Genomic DNA, 18,852 nt, shown 5'->3' with positions numbered 1-18,852 from the left:
ATATTCATAGCACCAAAAAGTGAAAATTGATAGTGATGCTTAACGAGCACATAATTTATTTATTTTTTTGATAGGAACGAGCACTTAATTAATAGAGTTCTATGTGGGTGGTACCCAAAATATGCGATTTTTTAGATGAACAAATTATAATTCAATTTATGCATTAGATGATACTACCTCCGGTTTTTATTTACCCGTATTTTTTTGGAATGTCCCTTATTGGTTTTTCCATTTATTTTTTTTCTATTTTTGGAATGGGATCACTAACTTTACATCATACTTATATTCAACTTTAATATAAAATAATAGTTTTTCTTTCTATGTCTCACAACATTGATCTCCGAAAACTTTGTGCAAAAAAAATGGGTAAACTAATAAAAACCGGAAGGAGTATAATCCACAATTCTACACCACACTCCTAAAGACCACGCCAATGCTATGAACCAATATAACCTCATGCGTGCCTTGCCTACTATCCAAATATATCAATTGTTGGTAACAGTGGGTATAATCCAATCCGATTCGAATAAAATTTGGATTTCAATTTTTCAATTTGAATCCGAACCAATTTGAATTTTAATCCGATCCAATCCAATATGATTTTTCATACTTGATACTAGATTTGATCCGAAAATCCGATTTTTTAAAAACTCTAGTTTTTTGATGAAATAAATCAAGCACAACAGCAGTCTAGTAAATTTAGGAAATGAAAAATTAAGTGCAATTAATGTTTTAGGGGAAGGGTTGAAGTGCTATGTATATTGGGTTATGGGGTAGGTTTTTTTATATAAAAAAATCAGTTAAGCACTTAAGCCCAATCCAAATACATAATACAAGGCTATTTGTATCATACATCTGGTAAGAAAAGAGAAGATCAATTGTTCACCTAATCTCTCTTTACAACAAAAACCTACACCATATACTGGGGTGTATATTATGCGTTAAATACGTTCTCAAAAATATTATTATTTAAGAAATATATGTCACAATTACGCGTCAATCGAAATAATTAATGCTTACTTATTCTTTAAATTGTCCATTTTTAGCTTCTTATAGGTAGCCCCTAAGACTGCATATATCATTTTTCAATATGAACTTTAGGAAAAATTGATAAAACAGTCCCAACTATTGAACATCTTCCTTAATCAGTCCCAACTTTTAATTATTTTATCCTTCTCACAACAAATCGAGATTAATTAATACCAATAATTAATATCTCTTGCCATATAGCTAAAATTTAGGAGTAAACGTATCATTATAAGCTACTTTACGGTGCTAATCACATATTCACGTGGGATGATGGGAAGTTGAGAAATCACTTAATAATTTCTTTTAATAGATTGACTCAAATATATTCAGAGAATTTCCTAATACCGGAAAAACCGATTTAAGAAAAAAAACAAAAAAACAGAGGACAGGTGAATAACATAAAGGGCAAATTCGGAATTGACCAAAAGAATAAAACCTCATTAGTAAACGCAACTTCTTCCAAAAGCGTCATTAGTCTAAATTCTACTGTCTTCCACGCAATCTAGAGAGAGAAAGAGAGAGAAAGAGAGAGAAAATAGAGTGAAGAAAGCGAGTGAAATATCATCAAATTTCTTCCATTTTTCGACCTTCAATTGCTTATTATTCACGAACTTTTCTCTATTTCTCTCTCTTCAACTTCATCGATAAACACCAATTCCATTTCCAAAGAAGCGATCGGAAATTGAAGATGTTAGACGGCTTGCTTGGAAAAAGTGGATTCTACTCTAAATGGTTTGTTGCTCAATCTCTCTCTTCGATTTAAATTCATTTTTCTGGATTTTCGATTCATACAATTTTATAGATTTTTAATTTTTTTTGTGAAATTGCAGTAAATCGTTGATTAAGCAGACGAGAACTCGAATCGAGGTTGTGCGAAGGAAGCGAAATGCAACGCAGAAGTTTCTGAGAAAAGACATTGCTGATCTATTAGCTAATGGACTCGAGAAGAATGCTCTTGGAAGAGTAAGTTTATATTTTATTTTTTCAGCTCGAAAATTTGAATTTGAGTTAGATTTAATATTATTATATTATTTCGAAATGTTTATTTGATTTTCTGTTTTGAAATCTGAGTGGAGAAGATAGTGTTATACTGTTAGTGTGATTATCTGCTGTTATGTTTGGATGCTGAGAATTTGTCGGTGCTTTAGATTTTTAGAGAGTTTTTTAATTTTAATTTTATGAATTTTGTCGACTAATGTTGATGGATGAGTAGTATTGCTAGCGACACTTTTTGATTGTTTTATTTGTTTGTAAATTCTGTCAATTTTGTAGGTTTAAATGAATTGAAGTTAAAATTAGAGAAATTCATAAAAATAGCGTTTCTATTTGTTTTGCCAAAAGAAATTGTGCACCACATGAATACATTTTGGTTAAATAATGGATTTAACAATAATTTGAGGTGAATCTATCTTGTTCTGACTGTTTGTTCCTATAATAAGTTCTTTGGCATTCCGATAATAGCATACAGTACTTGACTGATTGAGTAGTAGAATTATATCTTAAAATAGCAATGACTCTTGAAAATGGATGACTCTGGCCGTCTGATTTATGATACTTGATATGGCACTCGGCTCATCTTTAAGTTTTAAAAGGTATAAGTTGTTAGCGTTGTTGATATGTTGCCTTGTGATGTTTTTGCTCCATATATGATTATCTCGAAAACAGTTTATAATTAATACATTAATGTTACATTGTTCTCTTCACCTTAAAAGAATAAGTTACACGGCAGATTAGGTCTAGTAAAGGCTCATGAGGTGCAATCTGATCCAGTCAGGTGTAAGTGTGAGGTGAAATCAAGGCTTATCAAGTCTAATCAAGTTAATAGTTCACTTGAGATGAAGAGAACACACCTTTAGAGGGGATATAGTGGCAAGCGGAAAAAAATGTGATGCCTCTTTAAGATATTGTTTGCAGTTTCTCCTTGGTTGTATTAAATCGTCCTGAAATTTAGAAGTAAGACATAGAATAACTTATTTACGTTGGAGTGCTTCAATTTCTTTGGCTCTCCAAGAAATTGGAGGCGTTCTCTTATTTGAGATGTTGTGCTACAATTTGTCTGCATGTCATTATCTTGCCTTTTTTATGATCGCAGGCTGATGGATTGATATCGGAGCTGATTCTTTCTTCGTGCTATGATTTTATTGATCATGTTTGTGAACTCATTTTGAAGCATCTTCCAGTTTTGCAAAAACTCAGGTACAAGTTGTTTGATTTTTTGCTTTTGTTATGCTTTATCACTAATCTGTTGTGATAGAACTTAGAAACTGCTGTTCCACTTTGCTCTTTGCATGATATGCTGTGTGTCTTGATGTAGCTTGGTTGGTTGGACAAACTAACTTCAGGCTATTCTGACGCTAGGCTGCTTTAGTGATGTATTCCTAGTTTGGTCAAATTTCATCTCTTCCTCAAATCAAAATGACACAATCTAGAGTTCATTAGTTAGCTAATGCTATCATTTATTATGCTCTTGGGATAGAAGTAATTTCTGATCCTGGATTAACAAATGAGGGTGTATAACTGAGAACTTGATAAGATAGCAACTGTTGCAAAACCATGTTGCCTTGACACCCTTTTTTGTAATTAGAGTGTCTGAGCTGTTCTTTTTGTGGCGTTACTATTTTTCTTTGGATCATTTTGGTATCCTTTCTTTCTGCTACTTGCGGTATTTCTTCCTGTACAGTGTGCTGTGCTGTTAATCTATTGAATGCTGCTCATATTGGTTCACCATGTGATGATTTCCTCATCACAAGTTAATGCATAGATGTCAAGCATTTTCCAGCATGAACAGTATGTGGTAATATTGGTAAATCTGGGGATCTTCCCTCCAACCTTGGACACTGGAATGTTGCTACCCTGTGTAGTCAAAAGTCACTGCGGTGTAACTTCAGTAGGCTTTAAAATATTGTTAGACATTTACAAATTCATGTACGGATGTACCTTCAAGCTGTCTAGGAGAGTGGAAATTTAAAAGGAACATCCTGTGTGTTGGTCTATATGCAAATCATGATTCAAAGTTCTCTTTCCCTTCAAAATGATTCGCTGCTTTGCTACTGAAGGTTATTATATTATTTGATGAATACTGTTAATAATTTCCATGTTTCAGTGGACCTTATAGTAACCACCTGTTCCATCCATTTTAGGAACTTGTCATTGTTGATAGATTAAACTTATTGTTTTAACTTCCCTGCGGATGACAGGCAATGCCCAGAGGACTGTAGGGAGGCTGTAGGATCCTTAATTTTTGCTGCTGCCAGATTATCAGAATTACCCGAGCTTCGTGAACTCAGAGACTTGTTCCAGGAAAGATATGGAAGCTCCCTGGAGTACTATGTAAATCAAAAGGTATTCATGATCAGACCGAATTAATACATGCTCATCTTGCTCAAGTTTTGCAAATAATATGTTTTATTACTGCAGCTGGTCGAGAATATAACTCCTAGACCACCATCTATGGAAAAAAACATCCAACTATTAGAAGAGATAGCATCTGAATTTTCATTGAGGTGGGACAGTAGGGGATTTGAAGAGAGAATGGCTAAAGCTTCCGTCTCCGAGCAGGTAATTTTCTCTTTCAATGTTCATTCAAACCCAGATATTTGTTTCCGATGTCCTTAATGTTCTGAGATATTATGTACCATGAATTCCCTTTTTTTTTTTTGAAATATAAATTAAAATTTATGACTTTAAGAGAACTTCTGCTGTAAATTTTTTTTTTCTGTTAAAAATCCTGCAATCTTTTTGCTCCTCAAAATTTTTTATGTATGATTTTTCTATGCAGAAGCACCAGCGAAGTCCTGAGACTCTCTATGCTGCTCAGAGTAATATTTCAACACCTCTCGCTAAAGATACTGTTCAGAGGACAGTCAAAGCTGAAGTTTTGCCAAAGAAAAGGAGTGAAGCTACTTACCAAAGTAGAGAAAGACAAGTTGATAGCAGACATCAAACTGAAACCAGCAGAGACGGTAATTTTGACAGAAAAGATGAACTGAGGTATGATGTTGCACCAGAACTCACCAAAAACAGGTACAAGCCACCTTCTGTTAAGGAAGAGAGTCATCAGAAGAAAGAGGACTACAACAATAATTTTCAACGGAGAATACAGAAGACTGATAGATATGTTTCTGAAGAGAATAATGCTGAAGAAGTTATTCAAGTCGGCAATACATCTCACGGGAAAAGATCGGAATCTCTTGATAAGCTGGGTAGACATAGGCAGGATGATGAGTTAGAGATAGATCTTTTAAAGATATTATCACAACAAAAACCTGATCCACGACCAGCCAATAATGGATTAAGATCCCCATCTTCGGTCCATAATTATCCTGCTGAAAACATTCATGTAAGATCCATGAGCAAGAAGCAAGAGGATGTGACAGATGGATTGAAATCCAATTTCAGGGGTGGTGTTCCGCCTCCATATCTGAAACCAAGAAAAAGCAAGCATAAAGTTGATGTAGAAGAGAATGACACTTTGACCTTTATTCCAGCAGGCAACAGCAACAGGTTAGGAAACCCCCCAACAAAACCTGATTTACCTGATGCCCATGAAAATGTGGATGGGGTAGAACGTGTCACAGAAATTTACTACAAGGATGAAAGTGGTGTTGAATCCACTCCTAGACGAAGATCACATAGGAGGAGACACTCACGATCTGCATCGTCCCAAGATGCTAAAGTGAATGGTGAGGTGGGAAATGAAGAAAGGGTTGTCCGGCGTGTTTCAACTAGCAGGAGGAGACACGAATCAAAAAAAGGTCTCCAAATTCTGTTTGATGATGACCATGAACAGAAGGATGATGAAGAGAAGATGATTGACAAGTTGTTGCTTCACTACAGCAAGAAGCCTTCTTCCAGTGATCCTGGAAAGCCGAGGAAAGAGACTAAAAACAGAAAGAATGATGCAATTAAATCTCCTCTTCATAAAGCTGCAGTTGGCACTAGCATGGATGAGGAGGATTCAACACCGAGGAAAGAGACATCTAGGTCGATGTCCTTTCCTTCTCGACCAGTGACCCAATCTGAGCCACAGAAGGTATTTGCTCGTGCTGCTTCCTTCCAGCAGGAGGCTCCTGCAAAGCATGTGCACCCAAAGCTTCCTGACTATGATGATTTAGCTGCAAGGTTTGCTGCCCTCAGATCAAGTAAAGACTAAAAGCTCCAAATTTTGGTAACAATCTCAAATCATTCCTTGATTACTACACTATCTGCCTATTGCATTCACTAAGCATTCCTGCTGCAAGAGATCTTAGAAGTTCTATGTCGAATTACCAAGGTCGAGAAATGTTCTTCGAATTATATGCAGACTCGAACCCAGCAGGGAGCGTTTTGGTTTCCTGGGAAATGGCGGTATCATTGTACCATATTCAAGAGTAACAAATTGTTGACCATGTAACTACTATACTGTAAAATTGATGTTACCAATTGCATGTTACCATATTCAAAAAAGAAAAAAAAAGAACTCTTTAACACGGTTTAAGCTTCATGATTTAATACAATAGTAGTAGTTCAATTTTTATTTCATATGGAATTAGAGTATCACATTTATATTCACATCTAGATGTTTGTAATTATAACGTAGTGATAATGGTAGTATAGTAAGTATTAGTAAGTCCAGTAGCGGTCAAACCAAAGTATGCTTACTGTTTAGTTTCAGAACAAAAAGGGGTATCGAAGTATCTTGCAGATGAGAATGACCATTATACCCTTCGCTGTCCTCCATAGACCATAAGCCATTTTGGCTAACGAGTCCTTCTATATGACTCGCCTTCCAAAGTTTCCAGTCCTTTTACCTGCCATATGCTAAGTACTCTTTCCCGCCAAAAAAAAAGGTATCCCATGAAAAACCCACCATTTATAGTGTTTCTTTTAATCTTTGTTACTATTTCTCATTTGGTCATTCCACAACGGTACTCTAGAGAGAGAAAAAGAGAGATATGAAAGGGTCATCTAAGGTGATAATGGGAGCAACAATGGCAATTGTAATTATCCTTGCCATTGTTTTAGGCTTAGTTTTGGTACTTCTAGCTGAACTTTATTGTTCTCTTCTACTCCGGCGACGAAAGCTCAAGGCCGAAAAACCCGGTTCGATACCCGAAAATCCTCCGATTTCTCAACCTCAACAACCTCAAGAGCTTTTGGTCCCTTCTCCTCTTAGTAGCTTTTATGCTCAAGGAGTTTTAGATGCTCCTAGAAGCTTCCTCTTTCCTAAACTCCCTAGTAAGAGAGAACAACGAGCTGATTTTGATGACATTGAGAGGCCAAAACATGGGAAACTTCACCAGTTTCTTAGAGTTCAATCCCCACATCAAATTGGCCTTACTTCATCTTCATCTCCCTCTCCTTCTGTAATGCCAGTTATACAACAACCTCAACAACCACCACCTAACAAAAACCCCGGAATCAAACTTGAAGGTGGTTGTCCTATTGATGATGAAGCATGCTGTAATGGGAAGGGGAAGGATTTCATGTACATTTCAAACCCTATCTACGACAACGATGTTGCCCGTCCTAGCCACATCGCAACCCCGTTCGAGACTCCAGACAGCTCGCCGTCTCAATTGAATCGAAGCGGGTCATCAGGGAGCGAGGAAGAGGAAGAGGAAGAGGAAGAGGAAGAGGAAGAGGAAGAGATAGGAAATGAAAATAGGGAGACTTCAAGCCCATCTTCATTGCCATTAAGTCCTATAAAAGAACTCCCTACTAAGGCTGCTTCTGTTTCTTTAAGGGATGCAAGGTCTTTAGGCCCTTCTGCTAGTGAATCAAATAGTCATATTGGGCGTTCTTCTACATCTTCAGATTCACCTCGCACATCACCTTCTTGGTAAAACATTAGTAACAATTTTTACGTGCCAATCTTGATTATTCTCTGGGAATTTTACATGAATTTGGTAAAAAATGAAGTACATTTAAGGTAAAATGATGCAAGGGCCAAATTCTATGAAATGTTCTATGTAACATAGTAGGTACATCATCCAAATTGTCCCACTAATTTCGGGGTAAAAATATTTCCCCCATTTTTCTCTCTCCTAGTACTAGGTAGATAGTAGTAGTTTTGTAGTAAAAGATTAGTTAGCAACTTAGCATAGTTGTGGAGGAACTTGTGCTTTTGAGAATGGCACGTGAACCCATGCCACGCTTCACCTAACTTTAGCTCTTTTATCTGTCTTGAGGTCTTTTGTTGTTTTGGATAAAGTTTTCTTCAATTAATATTATGTAAACTCTTAATAGAAAAATGTTCTTTTTTTAATTCTTTTGCTTGTCTTGGTGTTTTTTTGTGAAACAGATGTTTTTGTCTGTTTAAGATTCTAGGAAACAAAGCCTCTTGTCTTTTTTTTTGTTTTTTGGGTGTTATTTCGTTTTGGGATTGTGAAGATTGCATGTGACTTGTGAGGTGCAAGAGGTTCTGGAAATTTACATAAAAAAAGATGAGGAAGAATGAAGGAAATGAAAAACATGAAAAAAAAAGATCTGATTTTTAATGGGGTGGCTAATTAAATGGTGATTTCGAGGGCATAGAAGCTCATAAACAAAGCAAATGTTTCCTACAAATTCAAAGCATTTTGTCTATGTGCCCAACAAAGAAGCTTCAGATCCTTCTAGCCACATAATTCTACCAATATTAGTAAATAAATTAAGGTAGTACTTCCTCCGTTTCATATTACTTGCTATACTTTTCAATTCAGGATTCCTAGACAATTTTTGGAGATCAGAGAGGTAGAGAGTAAAAAGATAAGGGATCCATGTGAAATGAGAGAGATAGGGAGAGTTTATTATCCAAAAAGGAAGTGTAGCAAGTAATGTGAAACTTCCCACAATGAAAAGTGTAGCGAGTATTATGAAACGGAGGAAGTATAATTGTTTGAAGGAAATGTAATTACTAACCTTTTGTTAATTAGGTTACGTTACTCGACAGTATAAAAAAATTACAGCCATTTTCAAGCCGATTGAACTTGCAGTCTTGTGCGTGTTATTTTGTACTTCCTCCGTTAAATAGTTGCACCATTTGTATAGTATTTACTATTCACATCTTGCACTTTGATTATCTTTGGTGATTTATATTTTAGGAAAAATGTAGGCATATGAGATCTTGTTAGATTCGTTTCAATATATATTATTTTAACATCAACTTTTTATAATTTTTTACTTATTGATAATTAGAGATTAATGTTTGAAATAGTGTATTGGCAAACGTGAAAACATGAAAGGGTGTTTCTAAACGGAGGAAGTAACTTTTAGATAACGTGATAACGATTTGGACATAGATTCAATAATCCAACTCAAAAATTTTAACAGTAGGAGAGAATTTGCTTTCATTAATAACATAAGAAAGAGCACAGCTGCACAACATAATGCAGTTTGTAAGAGAACTAGATTCAGAATTTACACAATATAGTTACACAAATATCAGCTTATGTAATCACATCTGGGTTATGTTCCAGCCTCTGACTTTGGCATGTTCTAGCATCTACCCATGGAGGCAATGTCATTCAGCATATCCTGAAATTTTTTTAAAAAAATTACAGAAATTCAATTATCATACTACCATTTTAACATCAAGAAAAAGCAATGGAAACATGAATTAAAGGTCTTAAAGCTTCCGACGATAAAAAGATAACTTTCAAAGTGGATCAATTACATACAGTGAACATGAGCATTGTATCAATTGAAGCAACAAAATGTTGTTCTTCCTTCGCGTCTGTTCTGCAATTTCATTCCACTTGTACGTGGTGGGCAAGTTTTTGCCAATGTCGTTGCTGCAAGACAGAACATTTTTATTAACATACGGATAGTAAAACATTCGTATAATCATTCTTCCGCCCTTCTCTCTCAAGGTGCATTCTCTTCACTTGAACTTATTTGAATTAAACTTATTAGAGAATTCGACTTAATTAGTCCTAATAATTTACCTCATATTTACATCTAATTAGCCTTGAATTAAGTTGAAGAGTACGCACCCTGAATTTTCTGTCTGGTTAAAGAGTGTAGAGAAGTAACCTGTTTCATAAAACAGTTCATTGACATTCTGTGCAGTTTTAGCAGATGTTTCAAAGAAATGCAACCCATTTTCTTTAGCATATTGTTCAGCTACCTGCAAGAGTTATTAGTCTCATTAACATCCTTCTGCTATATCATTAATTACAAATGTATTGGGTATTGTCTCAATCTCACTGCAGTTGCAAGTACAGGTTTCTTAAGAGAAAGGTCAGTGTTACAACATTCTGACTTGTCTTAATAAGGCTTTGAGAAAGAGAAGTGTCATTTTATGATGATTCTTGTGTTGGCACGGAAAATCCAGCGGTCTAGACTTCAATATTTTTAGATTTTCATGGTTATATAATTGATATGATCCACCAAAGAATCATCCACGATTTATATAAACGTTTAAGACATTAATGCAACTGATTAATTAGAGGATCTTATTTCATACAGTTGCCATTTGTTTCACCAAAGCAACTTTTATATAATTTTCGCTCTCGGAATAGTATCTTCTAAATAAGAACTTTCCCATAGCTTGATGAAGTACATTCCTATAGAAGCGCAAATTAGATGGTAGACACGAGTCTACCACCTAAATGGCGTGCATCATTCAATACAATGAACAAAATAACATCCTCAATGAACAAACTAAGCAAAAGAACAACACACGAGACTCAATGAACATCTAAATCAGCAATGAACATAAGAGGAAATATCTGATGAACATAAGAGGAAATATCTGATGAACAACTACTCAACTTAATGAACAGACAAAGAAACACAATAAATAAAGAATTATCTGCAATAAACAACATAAAGATATACGTTATCAAAGGAGAATCGTCGAAATCGATGTTCATTGGAGAATAGTTGATGTACATTAGTTTCACATGTTCATTGAAGAGCAGTTGATATACATTAGTTTCACGCGTTTTATGTTTTTTGGGCTGTATTTTGGCCCGTATCTAGACACTAATCCATCAACTACCAATTACTATAGAAGTTGGTTTTACGTGATCCCTCCATCCTGGGATATGCATAATATCACTACAAATTTTCAAGTATTGTCAAAATACATATACCTCGTTATCGACTTCCCTCTTCTCATCAAGGTCTGCCTTATTCCCAACCAATGCAGTGAACATATGAGGGCTTGCTGGTTGTGTGGAAAAGAAAACAAATTGTTAAAATGAACTAATCAAAATGCTTATAAATAATCAGCATTTGTAGCAAAGCAGTTTCTTCATCTAAGTGTGGTAGTGATAATTCATTATTCAAAATGTGCAGCCTTTGTAAGTTGAAAATGTGTAATTAAATGGCATATATGTTGTTACCTTGCCTCTGCAATTCCTGTGTCCATCTTTTCGCTTTCTCAAATGATTCCTACACCAATAACCAGGTTTCATGCAAGTCAGTTTTGGTCTTAAAATTCATTATCACATCAGCTCATGTAATTTAACTGGCTGGCAATGGAGCTTCTTTCTCTATGAATCTATGTATTGAAAAACCGAGTAAAAGGTTACTTAATAAACAGGATTAGCAATATATAATGAAGCATTAACCATGAAAGAGTTAATGTGTTAAGCGATTATCCATTATTCGTCCATCAGGGCCATCTTAATGCCAATAATCGGTGACCACAAAAATGAAAAATGACTTAAATGGAAGAGAAAAATAATGGGTTTTGCTGTTCTGCATTGATCACTCTTTAGATGATCCTGCTACTGTATCCTACAATTACCGCGCTAGTAATGTCATAGACGACAACAGCTGCAGCTGCACCACGGTAGTACATAGGAGCTAAGCTGTGGTATCGTTCTTGTCCAGCAGTGTCCCATATATCAAGCTTAACAATTGTGTTATCTAAGGACAACACCTCAGTGAAAAATGCTGCACCAATTGTTGATTCCTGAAGGTTATGCAATCACCAAATTAGTAATCATTTGTAAACAACTAGCACGAACAAGATTGCTACTCGATATCAAGTGTGAGAAGTTGTTTAAGAGGGTAACCTGATAATCAAAGAATTGGCCTTTGACAAATCTCAAAACTAAGCTTGTTTTTCCTGTTCCCATATCCCCAAGAAGCACCTGAAGATAATCAACCAATTAGCCTTTGATCAACAACAATATTCTTATTCTATCGTGTCTTCTCCACTTATTAAAGTAAGCGCATATTAGAAATTTAATCATAAACCATTACTATTTTAAGAAAGGTGACAACTTTTTCGAGATTACTTAAATAATGTAATGATACATATGACAATGTACGAGTTCACTTCTCACTTCTGTGTACCCAAACGACGATCAACGGTGGCGGTACTAGAAAGCAATTAGATTGACTTGTACAATTGTACTACTACTTGGATTTACTTGTTATACTACTTTTAATTTCGGATGGTGGGAGTATTACAACTTTACAACATTGCTACCTTTAAAGACGCAAGAATGGAAGAATGTGCTCATTCACCAAAGGAGCAATGAAATGATTATCTAATGGAGAAAGCTTGCCAGTTAGCATAAGCATTGGTAAAAGAAATTTGTACTTAAAAGTCACATGGTAACCTATATTGCTCGGACTTTCATTTCACCTCAAGTATCAGCGTCGGATCCTCAATACTCGAACATGAGTGGGACACTTAGGCTATGTTCGGTTCATGCTTATATTTAAAAATCAATTACTATTAAATATCTTTCATTACATATTAGTAAAAATTATAATAATTAAATATTAATAAAGTACTCATTGAGACGAATCAAACAAGACCCTACATGACTATATTTTTTCTTATATATTGAGAAAAATCTAAAAGATAAGATCTTGTAAATCAGATCAGAAAAAATAAGTTCAGATCAGAAAAATTCAGGTGAACTAAACGTAGCCTTAGACATTTCATTTTGGGTTAAGAATATTGAAAAAGTTCCAAAAAATACCCGAGTCGGACACTTGAACATATATCCGTGTCAGATACGAGTCCGAGCAACATAGATGGTAATCATATAAATAATCAACCAAATATCATGAGATCTAGCTAGGAATATACTAAAATAATGCAAGATAAAACTTAATTACTAAGGTTTTATTATATACAACTAGTTTAGTCATCTCAAATCACAAAAAATGTTGCTCATTTAAGAAGACTACATTTTATACTTGTTTAATATGTACTTTGAACTTAAATATTTTATGTTCAAAATGACAACAGAAAAAAAAAACTAGAGATGCAAGATTATAATTTAAAGATTGTGACAAATTAGAGAGCTTAAAAACTATGTTACATTACAATTGATTTAACAATTTAATTAGTAAGAAGAGAAAACATACCCACCAGCTTGGCTTGTATGTTCTTGTTACCCATGTTGGTTAGATCAAAATTTGATCAAATCTAGAAAGTGTTGGTAATTTGAGAGCCTGAAAGAAGATTAGTATAATCCAAGATAAAAATGATAACAGTCAGAAAAATAATATGGGAGAAAAGGGAAGAAATTAGACTGGTAGGTTTGACTGGTAAGTTAAACACTTGTAGATTGAGTTTTTTTTGCTGTTTGTTTTTACCTTTTCAGGTGTTATTGGCAATTTGGGCTTTGGTGAATGATTATCTTAGATATCAAATTTTCATGTACAATTTCTTTGGCGATAAGTGGAGCTACCAAGTTTGTTTGGCAAAACTAGCGGTTTTAGTAGCTGTTAGTTGTTGCAGTAGCTGTAGTAGCGGTTGGGGTAGCTGCTAGCTATCTACTAGTAGTTGTTAGAGATTAGCGTTTACAGTAATTGTTTAATTGGAAGTTTTTGGCAAAAGTAGCTGATGAGATTCTAAAATACAATAAATGACATTTATTATATATTGTTTATTCGCTAACCGCTACTTATAAATCTCAAACGTGACTTGTATTAACGTTGTACAACCGCTACCCATAATCTACTTCAATCGCTACCCGCTAATACAACCACTATCTCGCAAACACTCATCTTTTTCTTAAATAGCGTTTTGACCTTGTCCAATCGCTATCCTCTACCTAAAACGCTATTGCCAAACAGGACCTAAATGTAAAATCAACATTATACCCACTATTCCTTTGAATAAAAAAGAAAGAAGATAATATCAACTACTATAAGCAAAGCATCTCAATAGAAGCATCAGTATCTCAAAACGGCCACCTGTTATAAAGGGTTCGAAAATAAACTCTTTCTACACTTTTGAGCGATCATAACTCATACAACACCACTTGAATCTCACCAAACGCTAGTTTTGCTGGTATTATATAACATTGAAAATAGATTTTCCTAAGAAGTAATAAAGAAAAGTGAAATTATTTGATTGACAATATATAAGAAAAGAAACTTTATGCGCTTGCTAAAAAATATTGCTAAGTACAAAAATTGATTTTCAAGATAGCATGAAATCTTAAATAATTTATTTCTTCACTTAAACTTATGTAATGAAGTTTCCTATTCGACCTTGGCCAATGTTTAGTACTTCCTCCATTTCGAATTAAATGCAACAATTCCACTTTTTTACTATTCATATTTTTCACTTTGACTAAGATTTGTGATTTATATACAATGAAAAACATAGTCAAGTGAGATCTTATTAGATTCATCTCTTGACGTACTTTCGTAAAACGTAATTTTTATAATTTTTACTTATATGTAATTATAGATATTTGTAGTCAAAATAATGTCTCGGCATGCATAAAAGTGGATTTGTTGCATTTAATTCGAGACGGAGGAAGTATGAAGTTTTGCATTACTTCAAAGTTCAGTTCTTTTAGGTGGTGTTTCATTATAGAGACACCTCATAGTTTTCTTTCCTGATAAAAAAAAAAAGTTCAGTTCTTTTAGATACAGTTTCAGTTTAATTTAGATAAGTTAAGCTCAAAACACAGGAGGGGTGTTTGGCAATTCGAGTTTTGGAGCGAAAAAAGAGGTTTGGATCACTTTTAGAGTTTTGACTAGTCAAAAACTCTAAAAGGGGTGTTTGGTAAAAGAGAGTTTTAAAGAGTGTTTTGGAATAAAAACTCTCAAAATAAAAAAGCTCTTATTAGGAGCTTTTTCTTTAGAAGGTTAGGTAGAAATATGTTTAATGACTTTTTTGCCTCTAATAATAATACTACACATATGTATTAAAATGTCTATAAATGTCATTTTACACAAACAAATGACAATAAGCTTTAAGTAATCAGTTAATTTTTCCAAACACATTTATAAAAAAAAATTGTCAAATTTGCTGAACAAAAAGTTAAAACTCTAACAGCAAACTCTAAACTCTAACAGCTAAACTCTAAACTCTATTTACCAATCAGGATCAGAATCTAAAGAGAGATTCATATATCTTTACTAAAAAAAAAAGTAAAACCTACTCATCCTCAATCCTCATCCTATGTGACTTTGATTCGACCCATTGATGATATAAGATTCACAACTGAATATGGCTTCATTGGGAAAACGATTGCATAGATATTAATGGGCTCTATCTCTTAACGGGATCGGGCTTGGGCTTATGAAATTGGTTGATATCCTATTCCCAAATCCCAATGATATTGCATTATCCCCAACGAGCTTGTCTTGGCAACCAACCGTTTGAGTCTTTTAGGAGACTCAAACGGGGGTAATTTGGTCATTTTATGCGTTGGAAGATTTCACGTGCGTGTGGCTGACATTTGCTTGGTACCAATGCTAGGTTATAATAGTACCATTCTCCGAAAATATTGATACCTTGGTACCAGTCCTGATAACAATTTGATACCAATGTCAGGTTATAATGGTACCATTGTGTTTTATTTTGGGTGTTTGAGTCTTTTTTGGACTCAAACCGTTGGTTACCAAGCCTTTCTCTATCCCCAACCGCATAACTGAAAAAGTTTAATTAGTTGGTCAACCGACTCAAACTGAAAGTTAGCCATCAATTTCATTGTCACTTGTTCCTGGCTTGCAGCACATAAGATAAGTTGCAAGCCCCCATGCATCACGAATGATGATGATGATGGAGATGGTCGGAGATTTCAATACATTTATTCACTTGATAGACTATGGCTATGTTTAGTTCACCTGAAATTTTCTGATCTGAACTTATCTGAACTTATCTGATTTGATCTGAACTTATTTTTTCTGATCTGATCTGATCTGATCTGAACTTATTTTTTCTGAACTGATCTGATTACAAGATCTTATCTTTTAGATTTCTCTCAATATATAAGAAAAAATATAGTCATGTGGGATCTTATTTGATTCGTCTCAATGAGTACTTTATTAATATTCAATTATTATAATTTTTACTAATATGTAATGAAAGATATTTAATAGTAAAAATAAGTTTTAAAACTGACAGATCTGATCTGATCTGATCTGAACTTATTTTTTCTGATCTGATCTGATCTGATCTGATTAGATCTGAAATAAGCAAAAATAAGGTGAATTGAACATAGCCTATATAGAAATAGATATTTAAAAAATGGAAAAAACTAAATGCAGTCCTAAGGGCTGCATATAAAAAGCTAAAAATGAAAAAAATAAGCATTAATTGATCATTTATTATATAAGGTAATGCAAACTTTTGTCATGAATTTACAATTAAATTTCTTTTTAAGCAATGTATTTATGTCTTATATGCAGCCCTCTGCATATAGCATAACCCTTAAAAAATAACTAATTTTGTTGAGTTGAATTTCGTTATTTATTAATATCTATATTTAATGGGTGGATTAGCCATTAAGCAGGTAAAATATTTTCCATAAATGGACTAATGGGTATTTTAGTTTAGGCAAAAGCTAACGGATGCCCGGGGTACTAGATAAGAAATTTATTATTCTATTTAATTACTCATATTTATGTAAAATAATATAATAATATATAATTGCATTTAAATACTTTGCATTTGAATTAAATGTTTTTCCCTTTCTTTTTGAAAAACGTTAAATGATTTGCATTGGAATTATACATTATTCTATTATTTTGTATAAATATGAGTAATTAAATACTCCCTCCGTTTCACAATATAAGGCACGCACGATATTCGAGGTCGAACTTTGACCGTTAATTACTCTCAATTTATGTTGATATAAAATTTTAAAAAATAATATTATTATAGTATTTTTCAAGACGAATCCAACGGTATAATTTTTATAATTTTTACTTATCATATTTGAGAGATATTTGTGGTCAAAGCAAATTTTCGTAAAGCGTAAATGACTTATATTTTGAAACAGAGGGAGTACAACAATATATTTCTTATCTAGCGCCCCGGGGCGTGGTGTCCGTTAGCAAGATCTGTTTAATTTATTAGACTTACGAGTATCTCTTGGGATTTGGGACATACTTATTCATGGCAGGTTTGTAGTTTATTTGGTTTCCCCTTTAATCTTGTGGCATGTAGTCATGCTTTGGCTTAATTGGCACGCGTTTGATCAAGTAATTCTAATTGTTTACAAAAGTACTCCCTTTTTATTATATGAGTAATTCCATTTTTATTATACGAACAACTCAATTAATTCATACTAGTAATGTCGTTTAATCTATGAGTAATCTCATTTAATCTTATAAGTAGCTCAATTAATTCATACTAGTAACCTCATTTATTTATACAAGTATTCAATAAATCATACGAGTAACCTCATCATACGAGTAACTCCAAAGGTTCACAAAATTAACCGCATTTGCTTATAAGAGTAACCACATTTCTTTATAAGAATGATACTCTTTTATTGTTAAAAGTAACCACATATTCATACAAGTAACTTCATTTGGTCATAAGAGTAACTTCATCTGTTCATAAGAGTAACTCCATTTGTTTATAAGTGTTTGTGCATGAGGGTCAATTTCAAAAGGTCATATCTCACAGCACACTTAATATTTTGGGAAGATTCAAGTTGGAGATGAAAATTTGGCTTGATAGCTTTCCAACGCCTAGTCAAAAGCTCGATTTCGATGAAAAATGAGTGAGATATGACCATTTGAAATGAGCTGACGGGCTAACAGCGTGTCGCGCGCGCGGCCTATTTTAGAACTATAGATTAACAATAATCTAACAAGATTCCACTTGATCATATTTTTTTTTTTATAAAATACAAAGAAGGGGAGGAGGATTCGAACATGTGACCTATCGTTCACAGCACCTCAATCTTAATCACAATCTTAATCATTATGCCAAGACATCCTTGGTAGGTAAAGGCTCCATGTTGGTAATGGTAGATGTTACAGGTTAGTTATAAGTCGCGTAATTTGAAGAATCTAATCAGTGAGTAGACTAAACCACATGTATATTGTATGTTCCCACATGAAAACATCATCTAATCTTTTCATGCAACCACTCACGTCGCTTTGTCATTCTGTGTCATCTTTTGGTTGCTTCCATCTTTACATTTCTTGTTTTTTCAGGCTACATCTTTTGTTTCTTTCTTAATTATGTAATTACGTCTTTTCTTTGGCAAAATTATTCTACTATCGTGCTACAAAATTTGTGGAAAAAGAAAAGATAGTATTGGTATTTCTTTGGAGATGTACTTACTGAAAAAGAAAGGATTAGATTAGGACCTTTGCATAATAACAGTGTTCAGAAGAATATCTTTAGATCAAATCTAACAACATAAAGATTGATTATTCCCACAATATAGTGTCAGATGCACACCATGTATATCGATGAGTTATAGGGGGCGAAGCCAGGAAATTTTTATGCGGGGCCAAAACTTGGGAATTCAAAACAATAAACAAGTTAACAAAAGAATGAAATATCCACAAAACACAAACGCTATAATGAGATTTGAACTCAAGACCTCTCCAAACAACTAAACATATTCAAAGTGCAACCAATTGACTGAATTCGGCCATATTAATTATATGATTTAAAGTAGG

The 18,852-nt window shown here is 34.0% G+C and overlaps 3 protein-coding genes across 5 annotated transcripts; 2 read left to right on the top strand and 1 right to left on the bottom strand.

Moving 5' to 3' along the window:
• The first annotated feature begins 1,468 nt into the window (after positions 1-1,468).
• LOC104902188 (hypothetical protein) lies at positions 1,469-6,549 on the top strand. Its single transcript, XM_010689888.4, has 6 exons — positions 1,469-1,761; positions 1,860-1,992; positions 3,122-3,225; positions 4,227-4,371; positions 4,447-4,587; positions 4,808-6,549. The coding sequence occupies exons 1-6, from the start codon at positions 1,718-1,720 to the stop codon at positions 6,179-6,181; spliced, it is 1,941 nt and encodes a 646-aa protein (XP_010688190.2). The 5' UTR covers positions 1,469-1,717; the 3' UTR covers positions 6,182-6,549.
• Positions 6,550-6,677: 128 nt separating this feature from the next.
• Positions 6,678-8,275, top strand: LOC104902187 (hypothetical protein). Its single transcript, XM_010689887.4, has one exon. The coding sequence runs from the start codon at positions 6,963-6,965 to the stop codon at positions 7,851-7,853; it is 891 nt and encodes a 296-aa protein (XP_010688189.2). The 5' UTR covers positions 6,678-6,962; the 3' UTR covers positions 7,854-8,275.
• Positions 8,276-9,312: 1,037 nt separating this feature from the next.
• On the bottom strand, positions 9,313-13,521 carry LOC104902185 (ras-related protein RHN1). Of its 3 annotated transcripts, none has more exons than XM_048634644.2 (8): positions 13,330-13,521; positions 12,018-12,095; positions 11,747-11,914; positions 11,340-11,388; positions 11,088-11,161; positions 9,984-10,117; positions 9,669-9,782; positions 9,313-9,525 (listed from the first exon to the last, which is right to left on the bottom strand). In XM_048634644.2, exons 2-8 carry the CDS (start codon positions 12,078-12,080, stop codon positions 9,516-9,518), a joined length of 612 nt encoding a protein of 203 aa, XP_048490601.1. In that variant the 5' UTR covers positions 12,081-12,095; positions 13,330-13,521; the 3' UTR covers positions 9,313-9,515. The 3 variants fall into 3 exon arrangements, with proteins under 3 accessions (XP_048490601.1, XP_048490600.1, XP_010688186.2); XM_048634643.2 differs by having other exon boundaries at positions 13,334-13,521; XM_010689884.3 differs by having other exon boundaries at positions 10,024-10,117; positions 13,334-13,521.
• Between the last annotated feature and the right edge of the window lie 5,331 nt (positions 13,522-18,852).

The sequence above is a fragment of the Beta vulgaris genome, chromosome 8 (genome assembly GCF_026745355.1).
Source record: "Beta vulgaris subsp. vulgaris cultivar EL10 chromosome 8, EL10.2, whole genome shotgun sequence".
NCBI lineage: Eukaryota > Viridiplantae > Streptophyta > Magnoliopsida > Caryophyllales > Amaranthaceae > Beta > Beta vulgaris.
Note: the sequence above shows the minus strand (reverse complement) of the source record. Positions and strands in the feature narration are given on the sequence as shown.